Source organism: Chaetodon trifascialis, chromosome 8 (assembly GCF_039877785.1).
Source record: "Chaetodon trifascialis isolate fChaTrf1 chromosome 8, fChaTrf1.hap1, whole genome shotgun sequence".
NCBI lineage: Eukaryota > Metazoa > Chordata > Actinopteri > Chaetodontiformes > Chaetodontidae > Chaetodon > Chaetodon trifascialis.
The window spans coordinates 6931882-6944574 of NC_092063.1; the positions used below are offsets into that span (position 1 = coordinate 6931882).

Genomic DNA, 12693 nt, shown 5'->3' on the forward strand with positions numbered 1-12693 from the left:
AATTTCATGCAGGTTTATCACCAAATACCTGCATATTCCCTTCAGCCTCAGCTGAACTTTGTTGTTCAGTGCTTATTAGCAAGTGATTGATGCTAACATGTCAAACCTGCACGGTGAACATGGCAAACATTCAGTTATTTTACTGAGCCACAGCAGTAGAGGAAGTAGCAGTGTTACAGAGACGACACACGAGTGGAAGTTACGTGGGACCCGCCCTGTCAATGCAAGTGAGCCATGGGTACAGAATCTAAACCAGACCCGCCCTGGGTACAGATAAATAACATAAGATGATTGGAGGAAAATGTGGGTGAGACTTAAAATAGCTCTTGTGTAGGAAGATAGGGTATGAATCACTTTAATCTTGTGCGGATAACATCCAGTGACACTGCAGGTATCCTTGACACTTCTAAGCTAAGATTATCACTATCCCTGTTGTCAGCACATATCATGGACCAGGAAGGTACTGGACCAGGCTGTCACCTGTAAACAATGGCTATAGTTAGCACTAACTGACTGACACTTACACTATGAAAACATACAGTTATTTCCAATATTCCATGGACTGCTCCACTTCACAATACTCAAATAAGGCTGTAAGCTTGCTAGATGTTTTCATCCACTTCCTATATACGATTGCCCTCTTGGTGCAACGTAATTGTCCCTCATTAGTGAATTTAGCGACAACACATTTATTATAGGCTTCAGTGAGACTGAAGCATGTAAATAGTAATCAGAGTGGCAGTAAATAACCTGAAGGTCAGAGCTCTTGCGGATGACTCAACACTTGGCCTGCATGAATCATCGGACTGGTCAGGGGCTTCGGGAATACTGGGAAAGATTACTGAAAAGGGCACATCACTGCGATTTAGCATTCCACTCCCATAGAGTTTGGGGGCTCAGAAGAGACAGACTGACAAAGATCTGTCAAAATCTAAGATGCAACGCCTCAGACATCCTCATTTTTATTGGCTAGAATGAGTGAAGCTTTTCCAGAAACACTAAGTTCCCATACTACAGTTCCCATAATGCAACAGATAGCATCTTTTCATTATTCTGACAATTTCTGCTTTGTAGTCACTTAACTGGACACTGACATACAGACATTAATCCTGAGTTTACCTTTGCATGTTTTGCCTTTACACACACACACACACACACACACACACACACACACACACACACACACACACACACACACACACACACACACACACACACACACACACACACATAAGTACATTAAGTCATACCATGCAAACATGTATTCATACAGCATAATAGCTACATTGCTAATGAAAGGTCTATTATACCATAGAGGTACTTAAAATTATTATTAGCAAGTGTGTTTCTACAGAGTTAGCATGTACTTTTGTTTGTTTAGGGTAGATAGAAGCAGGGCCAAAAAGAAATCCTCTCAGCATCTGTCTGTGAGCTGATTGATTTTGACAAGTGTCAATTTGTAATCCCTAGTCATGTGATCCATAATGGTCCGTGCCTCATCCTCACTTTCAGATACGATTTGCTGCAATAGAGAGGCCAATAACGGTTCAGCCTGTGTGGACAAAACGCCATTTTGATCATTTAGTTCTTTGCTGATTTGCACAAAGTTTGCTTCACTGATTGAGGACTAACGTTTGTGGATTTTCTAATGTAGAGGGGAGCTTTAAAAGAGTCACCCAGGTCAAACGGTTTCATGTAATGTAAGAAACAGTTTCAGCCTTTGGAGAGTCGAAGGATAAACTTTCACAATGGGTCAGCGCCTGAGCGAGGAGAGCGACCCCGACAAGGAAATTGATGTGGCAGAGCTGCAGGAATGGTACAAAAAATTTGTTGTGGAATGCCCGAGTGGAACGCTCTTCATGCACGAGTTCAAGAGCTTTTTTGGAGTTACTGAGAACAAAGAGGCCGCAGATTACATTGAAAACATGTTTCGAGCTTTTGACAAGAACGGCGTAAGTACAAGCTTCTGTTGTGTGGAAGTTTCAGCTTTACAGTCATTTGTCTCGTCATAGTGTGGACACCACACTTTGCACAGTAACAGTGAAGATCTGTTAATTGGCAGCTTTTGAGACAATGGCAGTTCATGTTTTAGAGCTGGAAACAATTTGCTGATTACTTAATTACTCAACTGCAATGAGAATTTTGCTCGTTAATTATTTGGGTAAGTCAGGCAAAACTACCCCAAAACGGCTTCCAGCTTCTGAAATGAGAATATTTGCTGGTTTTCCACATCCTCTGTAAAAGTAACTGAACATTTTATCTGAATGTCAGTCAAAAAAAAAAAGCAATTTGGCCATGTCAATTTCCCAGAGTCTGACTCTGGAAAACTATAATGGGCTTTTTTTTTTTTTTTTTTACTATTTTCTGGAAGATTTTAATAATTAATTGAGAAAATAATTGTTAGTTGCAGCCCATTTTTTTTATTTCTAGTAAGAAGAGTCTTTGTATTCTGTCTAGTATATTTCAATACAGACAAAGTTAAGAAAGTTTTTGCTCATAAACTGTCTAAGTGTCTCTTCATAACACTTTAAACTCTTTTTCTTCACGTTGGCAGGACAACACCATTGATTTTCTGGAGTATGTGGCAGCCTTGAACTTAGTCCTGAGGGGTAAACTGGAACATAAGCTTAAATGGACATTCAAAATGTATGATAAAGATGGGAGCGGATGCATTGATAAAACAGAGCTTCTTGAAATTGTCGAGGTAATATTTGCTTTTATACTGTAACTTTATGCAACTGTTGATGTTTAAAGCTTTCAAAGCATTTTAAAGAATATTTCAAGATAGGTCAGTGGGCTGTAATGAACTGTGACCAGTGCGAGAGTCCTTCTGACATACTTTCCTGTCACTCTCAGTCTATCTATCGACTGAAGAAAGCCTGCCACGGAGAGCTGGATGAAGAATGCAATCTGCTGACCCCAGACCAAGTGGTTGACCGGATATTTGAGCTGGTAGATGAAAATGGAGACGGTGAGTGTTTGTAACAGTTTACCGGAAACTTAAAATGATTCATGAATGACTAAAAAAGTCTGCGTTAAGCTGTTTTAATGGCCTTGTGGAGTGTTAATGTAAAGGTGTGTCTGACTGCCTCTTGTCACTTAGGCGAGCTCTCCCTGGATGAGTTCATTGATGGGGCGCGGAAGGACAAGTGGGTGATGAAGATGCTGCAGATGGACGTCAACCCCGGGGACTGGATGGACGTTCGAAGACGCAGTGCTGACTTTTAAGGCTGGAGCATGGACTGTCAATGTGTCTCATACACACATCCTTCATGTGTGACCAATCACGTTGTCATTTTGTATCTAGTTCATATGTATATAAAACAAGACAACAGCCATCCTGGCATGGTACTGCTATATTTTGCTTTCAAAAGGGCCACCTGTTTATTAGATTAGATACAACAGTAGTCTTGACCTCATTTATAGCGATCAGTGGTTCTGTAGGTCTGTTCATATGTCTGTATTTTAGAGATGCTGCAGACATAACATGCTGCTGACTGTATTTTCTGTTTTGTGTCATAAAATGAGCATAAAAATTACTCAATAAACATACTTAAAGCCCCAACACAAATATGGTGTACCACAGAGAGGTGTTACTGGTGTCACTTATAATTTGGGATGATTAGACCTCTTCTCAGGACCGTGTGAGGTCATCCACACAATGAGATTTTTCTCACTCCCTGATAATTTTTTTGCACTTAACTTTATAATTTTCATTGTTGCACTCAGCCGGGAGACTTCACTTGTTATTCCCATCATACCTTGGCCCAACTTGAACCTGGGTAGAGTCCTAATAAAACAGAATAAATAAAAACACCACTGAGGGTTTGAAGGGTACAAAACAATAAAACCATTAAATGAATTTCACACAAAGATGTCACATTGCCTGTTGTGTTTAATAGAAATCTGACAAACTGCATGACATAAATGATGGAGTAATGCGTGAAAAAGACAATTAGTACAATTTCAAAGGCGACTGCATTCATAGATATCACATTTTAAAACCATGTATTAATGACACATATCAAGACAATTTCACAGTTTTGAACTAAAGGTTAGTTCATGGTAGGTTTGAGGTTTATTTATGAATATTCAAAGAAAAATGTTTTGTTCAAATAAATTAGGTTTTGGTCGGTGTGTTGTTTTTCGTTTTCTCTCGCGAGAGGATAGAAAGATCACGTGGCCAGTTCCTGTTTGAAAAATCCTGCTGCAAACGAAACCACCCACTGAGCTTTTGCAGAGTACCCTGCAGTTAGCATCGAGGCAACTATCTGCTGTCAGCTGTTTGTAAGCTATACGAGACACTTAACTGTCGCATGATATGCTAGCTAACTTTCTTTAGCAGAAGTTGAATGCCGGTAGTCCTTCGTTGTTTCAGTGTGTGTTCGCGACTGGGAACGCCTTGTAAACTCAACGGACAAGTCCGACAGCCACTGTTGTCAATGTCGTCTAAACTTGAGAAAACAGTCATCTCTGGCAAAATAAAGGTAAAGCTTACATTTAGAGGGGAAAATGTTTTCTGTTTTTGGTTTTACATGAGTGAAAATTGGTGCGTCTATCGTAGTTTGCCTTGTTAAACATAAGTGTTTATTTCCTGTTTTCATTACGGTTCCTCACACGGTGTAATGCTGCCCCCTCCTGGCCAGCCTGCAGAAGACAGCCGTAGACTGAATTATGTCACTGGGAATCTGTTCTCCTGCTCCGAGGACGAGGCTTTGGCCCACTGCATCAGTGAGGACTGCCGCATGGGGGCAGGCATAGCAGTGCTGTTCAAACAGAGGTTCAAAGGGGTAGAGGAGTTAAAGGCACAGAGTGAGTCAGACTTTCTATTAAAAATTCATCTGGAGTGAAACTGTCTTATATCAGGGCTACTGATTCCCGGAAAGCAGTGTTGTTTTCAGCTGAAGTCTATTAAAAACCTGCATTTGCAGCAGGAAAAATCATCTTATTCTGCGCCGAAACAAAAGAATGGATGCGTGTATGGCTCGATCATCCCATCACATGAAAATTATGTCTGATCCATCATTTCCTACACATTTATCCAAAATTCCTCCTCATAATAAATATAAGGATCTCCACCAGAATTAAAGATAAACATCTGAGGGTTAGAACAGCTCTTTGCTACACAGGTTTAATGTGTGGTTTAAGAGGCTTTAAAAACCATTGTCTTTGAGGTTTTTGTACTGCGTCTGATTCTGATGTCGACATTGTCTTTTGTCATCCAAACAGAAAAGCTGACGGGACAGTGTGCTGTGCTGAAAAGAGACGGACGTTTTGTCTACTATCTGGTAAAAATATAAAACATTGAATTACAATTGTTCCCTATGTAAATTTTCAAAAAACACTGTAGTTAATATCTCTGTTATTGCTCTCCTGTTGCTGTTGTTATCATCATGTTGCAGATCACAAAGAAAAAGGCTTGCCAGAAACCGACCTATGACAGCCTGAGACGGAGCCTGGAGGACATGAAGTCACACTGTGAACTAAATGGAGTTACAAGAATCTCAATGCCTCGGTTTGTAGCCTTTCCAGTCATTTAATGATGCTTCATCAAACCAGGTTCAGGAAGGACACGCTCACTTGCTCGAAACGTGACCGGACTCGTGTTGATGATGTTACTGTTACAGTTAACAGAATGTTTTTCTCTCTCTCTCTCTCGCTCTCTCTCTGACAGTATCGGTTGTGGCCTCGATCGACTGGTGTGGGACAAAGTGTCGGTGATCCTGGAACAGGTGTTCAAACACACAAACATCTCCATCACAGTCTACAGCCTGCCCGTGAGAGCGGAGACCACAGTGATGAAGGAGAACTGGCGCAGATGATTGATACAAAACTTGGCTGTAATAATGTTGTTTATGCACTTTACTGTATTTTTCCCACAATATGTGGCCATATGATAATTTTTTTTCAGTGTAACTGTTGTTGCGGATTAAATGGAAATAAATTTTCTTTCTTTTACACAAGAAGTCAACCGAACCCTCATGAACTTCTGCATACAGGTGACACATTAGACATATTTCTACCTGCCATTGATAATTTGGATCTGCAGTCACTTAAGCAATCATCAGTTGTCAGCTATTTGCTTCCAAAACTGCCTGATCTAGTTTTATTAATAAATCCAGATGTTTCTGGGATTTGTCCACCTGTCTTTTCTGGTTTGACAGCATTTAAACCAGCTGCACTGAGCCTGAAATACCAGGTATCTCTTCATTTTCCCATTCATCCATCAGACAATTACATTGTTGATTGAGCAAACAGTGTATTTGCACATGTCTGTGGGCATCATACAACATCTAGAGTGCTCATTGTAGCCTCTGCAGATGGTCGAGGTATCGTGTGAGCCAGTATTGATCTGCTCGGGTATTGTACTTTAAAGCAGCCGGAGCACGTTGGAGGTACCAGATGTAAGCCAAAAGAAAGGGGCGGGGGAACCTGACACCACAAAGTCAATCCCACACATCCATTTTCTCCAGGATGGGAGAGCCTTTTAACGCATCATGAAACTGAAGTGGGGGGGCAGAGAGCTAACGCGACCCAATCTCCATTCAAAGCAGCCCATTATGTTAGTTGGGTGAAATACTTGAACTAAAGGGGGCTCCATTTAATAATGTGAGGACGTGTGCTTCAGGTGTGAGGACTTAAAATAAACCTCAGTAGCAGCGAGACTGTCTGAGCAGCAGCCTGTGATCCTCTGGCCGTCTTTGGGCCACCTTCAATGATTCATGAGGAGAAGGCATTAACGGCTGTACGCTGCAGCTGCCTGCCCATTTCACCCCATACATCCTGGCTGGCTGGAAGACTGTACTTCAGCATCAGTGCAACCAACCCCCACTCTCTCCTCCTCTTCCTCCTCCTCCTCCTCCTCCTCCCTTCCCATCCCCCCTCTTGCCTGGCAATTAGACTCCACACTGCAGCAGAGCCACCTAGCCTCGCTGCAGTGAGTGCAGGGAAATCTCCCTCCGTCACCTGTCACACCTCAACACGCTGCAGCGCGTGAGACCGTGTGTCCAAATCTGCCCTCGCCCAACCTCGCAGCCCCTGTCTCTTTGTTTCCAGGCAGCTTCTGCTTGTCCCACTGCGGTCCACTGATTCCCCCACCGATGCTCTCCCCCATTCTCGCTCCCTTTCTCTCTGCGCCCCCTCCTCCTCCCTCTGTCCTCCATTCCTTTTTTTTCTTTGCTCGATGCGTATGAAATTGCAGAGCTCAGCATTCTTCTCCACTAGCACTTAGGGAAAAAGAGGGAAAAAAAAGGAGAGAGAGAGGAAGAGAGAGATGAGCAGGGCGGGAGGGCTTCTGGTGCACCACACAACTGGCCCCCTTCCAATTAAAGAAGAGAGCTTATGTTATTGAAGAGCAGCTTAGCCAATCAGGAGGCAGTGCAGGGAAAAGACAGCAGGGGAAAAAAAGCAGCAGAGCGAGTGGGCAAGAGGAAGGGAAAAAAAAACTGCAGTGTGTGTGAGTGTGTGTAGTTTTTATCCCTCCTCTGAGCAGATCTTTATCAATTTGTGTACTCCAGTCCGGGGGTGCATTTGAATGGGTGTCTGTGTGTGTATATGTGCTAGAGTTTCCAGGAGGACAGAGTGAAGGTGTGTCTACAGGGCTGTGACTTATTCATTCTGAAACTGGAAATAAGAGAAAGTAAGAGAAGATTGACTCTTTTTCTCTCTATCTCAAAGTGACTCGGAGCCTGTGGAGAAGGGGAAGAGCTTGGTGTCCAGAGGAGAGCAAACCTGCACAGAAGGTAAGCAGCTGCCATCTCCTCCTGCTGCAGGCGCGCTGGCTCTCTGCACTTCTGAAGTTGTTTTTGTGTTCTTTGTCAGCGCGTCTTCTGCCTCATCTGCCCTCTTTTCAGCCTTTCACGTGTCTTTACATTTAGATATGCACATGGATTTTTACTTTGACGTTTCTTTACATGATAAAGGCTTGACAGAGGAGAAGAGGGAAATGCAGAGGAAGGGAGGGAGGGGGAAGGTTAGTGCGGGACTCCCTGATGCTTCTAGGCAAGTTTATGTGCACACGGTTCTCTAGTGCTGCAGTATCCCATTACCTCCCTGAGTGGAGCTGCCTCAGCATCCAGCCAGTTGCAGGCAGAGCTACTTAAAGCATCTTCCAGCTTTCTAAAAGGACTGCCTCCAGTGGAACTTATTTATCATCCCTGGTTGGGATAAGGGCAAAGTTTCGTCCCTTATGCTGCACATTCAGTGCACGCTGATAAGCTGAGCGTGCCCAGTGTTGTCGCGCATGCTCTCGCTGTGTCTTCTGGGTGTCACCGGGGTTTGCTTAGATAACAGATTGAATTGGCCCTGATAGCGTTTGAGCCTGGTGATGAGTTTTTGTTTTGTTTATCCGCTGTTCTGGGACTTCTTTCAGTCAGAGCCTGCAGCAAAAAGTAGGCTCTCTGATTGGGTGAACTCGGCTTGCTGACAACAGCGTGCCAAAGAAGCGGAAAAAATAGTATGATGGTGTCTGTGTACCTTCTCTGGAGTGTTTGTACAAAATATGGTTCATGGTTCATTGTAAAAATGAGCACAAACATCAAAGGGAAGTGAAGCTTTCTTTGTTTTTAAGGACAGAGAGTTTTACCTTAACACATATTGGTTTTTTTTTTTACTATGAATTCATAAACAGCTTTAAACACATTCACTGTTTATTTATTACATCCCACTGTCTTTTTTTTTTTTTTTTTTTTTTTTTTGAAATCTGACCTTCATCGTTTGTGAATGGAGATACGATACTGTCCAGCAGTGGGCACTGTGTGTTTTCTCTGCCGAACATGTCTGTGAACGCTGGCCTGCTGCAGAATGGGAGGAAATATGGATGGACTTAGTGTGTTTTGTGTGGGCACGCTGGAAAACGTTGTCAGACAGGATAAAGAGGACAGACTGCGCCAGTGTTTTTCATCCAACTTAGAAGAAAGGCCTCTTTCGACCCTCAGATAGTCGATAGAAGCCCAAGACATGCTTGATCCTGACCAGAATCACTGATCCCAGTAATTGCTTTTAAATAACGTTTCAATTATTCAACACTGAGTTATAAGAGGGGATAAGGAGAGGGCTGGGAAGGAAACGTTAACTCCTTTCAGCACCATGGACAGAGTTCAGAGCAAAGGCTTTTCACAGGTGCCTCCTTCACGGTCTTTGAGGCAAACCAGTGTTTAAACCGTGTCTATTTCAATGGCCTGATAAATTGTCTGTTTATTCGCATTTCCATCTCTCTGTTTTATATTGCACTTGGCTGGGCTCATCCATTCTTTTTCCCTCTCAGTTAAAGACACGGAGCAAACACTTTTCATTATTCATGCACGTCTCCTTTTTTTAGACCACAGCCCGCCTTGAAGAGAGCCATGCTTTTGCAGAGGTGCTGAAAACTCGCGTCCCAGCTGTTTCCTTTTCAAACCGCGGTCGTTGTCTACCTGTATTAGCGCTGTGTGCTCCAGGTGGGAGTGTCAGCTCTGTGGTTTTTGCTCTACCTTCCTCTTTCGCTGCAAAGCTCAGAGTGACACATCAAACTGTGGGATGAAACTGACTGCAGCAGCAGAATCATTCAGCTTTGACATCTGCTTGTTACATGGAAATATTTCGGTGAGAACGCCAAATCCGAAGGAAAATATTTTAAGAAGAGCAGAAATAATACATTATACCCTCTGATGGTGGCTAGTAGCTAGTTATGTTTCCCAGAAATCAAATTAAAGACAGTTGAGGAGGTGGTGAAAGACATAGTTTTATGTTACATCTGTGAGCAGAAAATGTAGAACATGCAATGTCTGCAGCTCGTACAGTGAAGACCCCTGCTGTCACAAAGTGTTCTGTTTCATGTCATGGTTGAGAGCGACCAGGAAAGTGTCTCCGCAGGACACAGCCGGCGCACTGAGAAACTCATTTAGATACCAATGATCAGAAACCTCATTCCTCTAATGGCAAACGGAAATGAGACCCCTCACTGTTCCCAAGAATTAGCCAGTGTCCCTCTTTAAAGTAGAGGCAGAATGCGAGAGATGGAGGAGAGTTGACTATTTGATAAAATGGCTGTTTTAAATGCACATCAGTATAATTCAGTCTTTTAGCAGCTTCTTGAATCATCCTGCACAACATAAACAGCCCCGGCCAAGTGCAAGATCCTTGTGTTGTCTATTTTTATCTATGCATATGAGAGATGCAACTTTTTCTAAGATTTGTGGGTTTTTTGGAGGAAGGGAGCAGCTGTTGGGCTCGTCATTGCTCATGCTCCGTGTTCGATGCCCTCTGTTTAGTGTGTCCCTATAATTGATGGTAAATGCAATATAGTGGAGCGTTCAGTGGCTGTCACTGTCACATACTACAGTTAGCAACAATCCCCAAACTCTCCATGTCAGGACGAGAAGAGGTGCTGTACTGTAAAACTCACCAAACAACCCGAAATAGTGTTATTGGGCTGTGTAGATGAAACAGTGCAGATATTGAACGTGAGCAGACCCGCTTGGGGATACTGGAAAGACACTGTGGTAAATACAGTGTAGTGTCAAAAGGACAGTGAATGTGTGTGTGTGTGTGTGTGTGTGTGTGTGTGTGTGTGTGTGTGTGTGTGCCCTCTCCATAAGCAGGAAGAGTCCACTTCATCATCCTCTCCGAGGGAAGGTTGCAGGATGTATTTATTTATGCATTTGTGTAAACCTGTTTCCAAGTGTGCATGCTAGTGTGCATGTGAGTGACGGAGAGCTGGACAGTTTAACCGAAGAACAGAAGAGATGGTGTTGGACGCACGGATTACAGTCATCTTTAAGAGCGTGGAGAAAAATGGGGATGAAAAGGACAAAAGCAATGAGAGGACAGTGAAGAGAGGAAGGCAAGACAAATGAAACGAGTATGTGCGAGAGAGGGCGAGAGATAGTGCGAGAGATTGAGAGATTGTCAGAGGCAGAGCAAGAATGGAAGAGAGTGGGTGTGCATAGCAGAGCTACGAGCACTGCAGTACATTGCAGTGCCCAGCCCCCGCTGTGTTCTCTGCTCACCATCCGGTTCCATGCACTGAAAAGACCCCTGCAGCAGCAGAGCTGCACAGCACAGAGGGCTGCCTGCTGATGAGCAGCAACCTCACAAACGGCTTCTGACCCGCCGTTGTGCATGCTGGACATCTGATGATGCGCACATTTTTAAGGAGCGATGAGAAAGGCAGCGTTCGCGACAGAACAGCCGATCTGTGCCTGCCAGCGCATTGTCATGTAGAGAGAGGGAGCAGTCACTTCACGCTCCCCCTGGATTATGTAAGCACAGAACACAGTCACTTCACCCGATACCAGCTGAATCATAGCACCTTGCCTGGCCATGTTTTGCTCATTAGGAACATCTGCCTCGCTGTTTGCTTTTGTTCCAGGGGTAGCATCTTTGCAAACACAGACAGACACTTTATTGAACTTATTGAAATGGCAACAATAGGGAGACAAACAACACGTGCCCTTAAATAGCTGCCGTTTGCACTGTATGCCTGTGGCTTGACATTATGTTGATGATGCCCTGCGTGGTGAGTAAGAACTGATGACCCCATGAATAGCTGCTAAGACCTTGTCTGATGTGAGCTCACCTGGTAGAAAAAAAAAAAAAATGAAATTAAACAGTTGAAAGTGAGGCAGTGTGCAGTATGCATCCATGACTCACACAGGATAGCCTCACACTTAACTTCTGTTGGTTTAATTATCCAGCTTTTGGCCGGACAAGCAGCACTCTCTCTGTCTATCTTTATCTCTCTGTGTCACACACACACACACGCGAGGACACAGACACATGCATGCAGATGTGAGATGAATCGTAATCATGTGAAAGCTCTAGGAAACGAAGGAGAAGCTCGTTTCCGCTTCCATAAACAGTTGCTACGTTTCCGTCCCACTGCCTGCCCGGGGGGAGGCGGCGGACGGCTGAAGCGTGAGAGCTTCCCCTCTTTGTATGTTCCATGCTTTGCTGATGTGGCTGATTCACATTGCGTTGGGTGGACTCCTGTGACAAGGTCTGATTGTGTCTCTCGCTGCGTTCAGGAGCAGCCGAGTCAATTACACCTCGCCAGACAGGTGTTTGAGCTGCTAAGTGTGTTTGCCTCAGCACATCACGCCGTGTTTGCTTCTGATATGCAATGAAATCAGCACCAGGCTTTGACAATGATAAGGCAAAAAAATGTGTGCTGGCAGTGAGTCACGCTGCAACTGAAGGTAGTAATCCAACTCGCAGTGAATGTAAATGCATTCATTCACATCAAATGTGTCAGATGTTTGAATTATTGCTGGAAAAATTGTAACTTCTCTTGGAAGATCAGATAGAAAGTAGTTGTTTCGAAATAGATTGAATATTTTACCAACCTGCGTTTCACATGTTATTTTCTGCCTTTAGTAGAAAAGTGGGAGAACATCTAGCCGTGCAAAATATCTTGAAAACACATGGACTTGCTACAGTCATGTGTTTCGTCCTTACAGCAGCACACTCTTCACACGGTGGTGCTCGGAGGAAAATGCTGCTTTTCACTGTGGATAGTTGAGAATGTGATCATGAAGGGGAAAAGAGAGAAGCACTGTGGTTTGTCTGTGTGTGTGTGTGTGTGTGTGTGTGTGTGTGTGTGTGTGTGTGTGTGTGTGTGTGTGTGTGTGTGACAGAGACAGAGAGAGTGGGAGAAAGCGGTAGAATATTGTAGTGTGGGTGAGCTGCAGCAGGGATTCGGAGTGCTGCATTGAG

At 43.7% G+C, this 12693-nt stretch overlaps 3 protein-coding genes across 6 annotated transcripts in view; all 3 read left to right on the forward strand.

The window, feature by feature from the left end:
• Positions 1-1499: 1499 nt before the first annotated feature.
• On the forward strand, positions 1500-3873 carry guca1b (guanylate cyclase activator 1B). The gene is made up of 4 exons (XM_070968282.1): positions 1500-1952; positions 2555-2704; positions 2857-2971; positions 3104-3873. Exons 1-4 carry the CDS (start codon positions 1749-1751, stop codon positions 3226-3228), a joined length of 594 nt encoding a protein of 197 aa, XP_070824383.1. The 5' UTR covers positions 1500-1748; the 3' UTR covers positions 3229-3873.
• A 308-nt stretch (positions 3874-4181) lies between these two features.
• On the forward strand, positions 4182-6133 carry LOC139335201 (ADP-ribose glycohydrolase OARD1-like). Its single transcript, XM_070968693.1, has 5 exons — positions 4182-4487; positions 4647-4812; positions 5230-5288; positions 5403-5515; positions 5675-6133. The coding sequence occupies exons 1-5, from the start codon at positions 4353-4355 to the stop codon at positions 5820-5822; spliced, it is 621 nt and encodes a 206-aa protein (XP_070824794.1). The 5' UTR covers positions 4182-4352; the 3' UTR covers positions 5823-6133.
• Positions 6134-7365: 1232 nt separating this feature from the next.
• Positions 7366-12693, forward strand: part of LOC139335550 (synaptotagmin-2-like) — a 57062-nt gene continuing 51734 nt past the window's right edge. For 2 of the 4 annotated variants that reach the window (XM_070969195.1, XM_070969200.1), the window contains exons 1-2: positions 7442-7587; positions 7678-7742. The gene's annotated coding sequence lies outside the window, so the exon portion shown is untranslated. Of the gene's footprint in view, positions 7588-7677; positions 7743-12693 lie in introns of all 4 variants that reach the window. The other 2 variants (XM_070969197.1, XM_070969194.1) reach the window with 2 other exon arrangements.

Coding starts and splice junctions, on each gene's coding strand:
- guca1b (XM_070968282.1), top strand. CDS start 1,749: ATGGGTCAGCGCCTGAGCGAGGAGAGCGACCCCGACAAGGAAATTGAT. Junction 1,953..2,554: donor GAGCTTTTGACAAGAACGGC/GTAAGTACAAGC, acceptor TCACGTTGGCAG/GACAACACCATTGATTTTCT. Junction 2,705..2,856: donor AGCTTCTTGAAATTGTCGAG/GTAATATTTGCT, acceptor TGTCACTCTCAG/TCTATCTATCGACTGAAGAA.
- LOC139335201 (XM_070968693.1), top strand. CDS start 4,353: ATGCCGGTAGTCCTTCGTTGTTTCAGTGTGTGTTCGCGACTGGGAACG. Junction 5,289..5,402: donor GACGTTTTGTCTACTATCTG/GTAAAAATATAA, acceptor ATCATGTTGCAG/ATCACAAAGAAAAAGGCTTG. Junction 5,516..5,674: donor ACAAGAATCTCAATGCCTCG/GTTTGTAGCCTT, acceptor TCTCTCTGACAG/TATCGGTTGTGGCCTCGATC.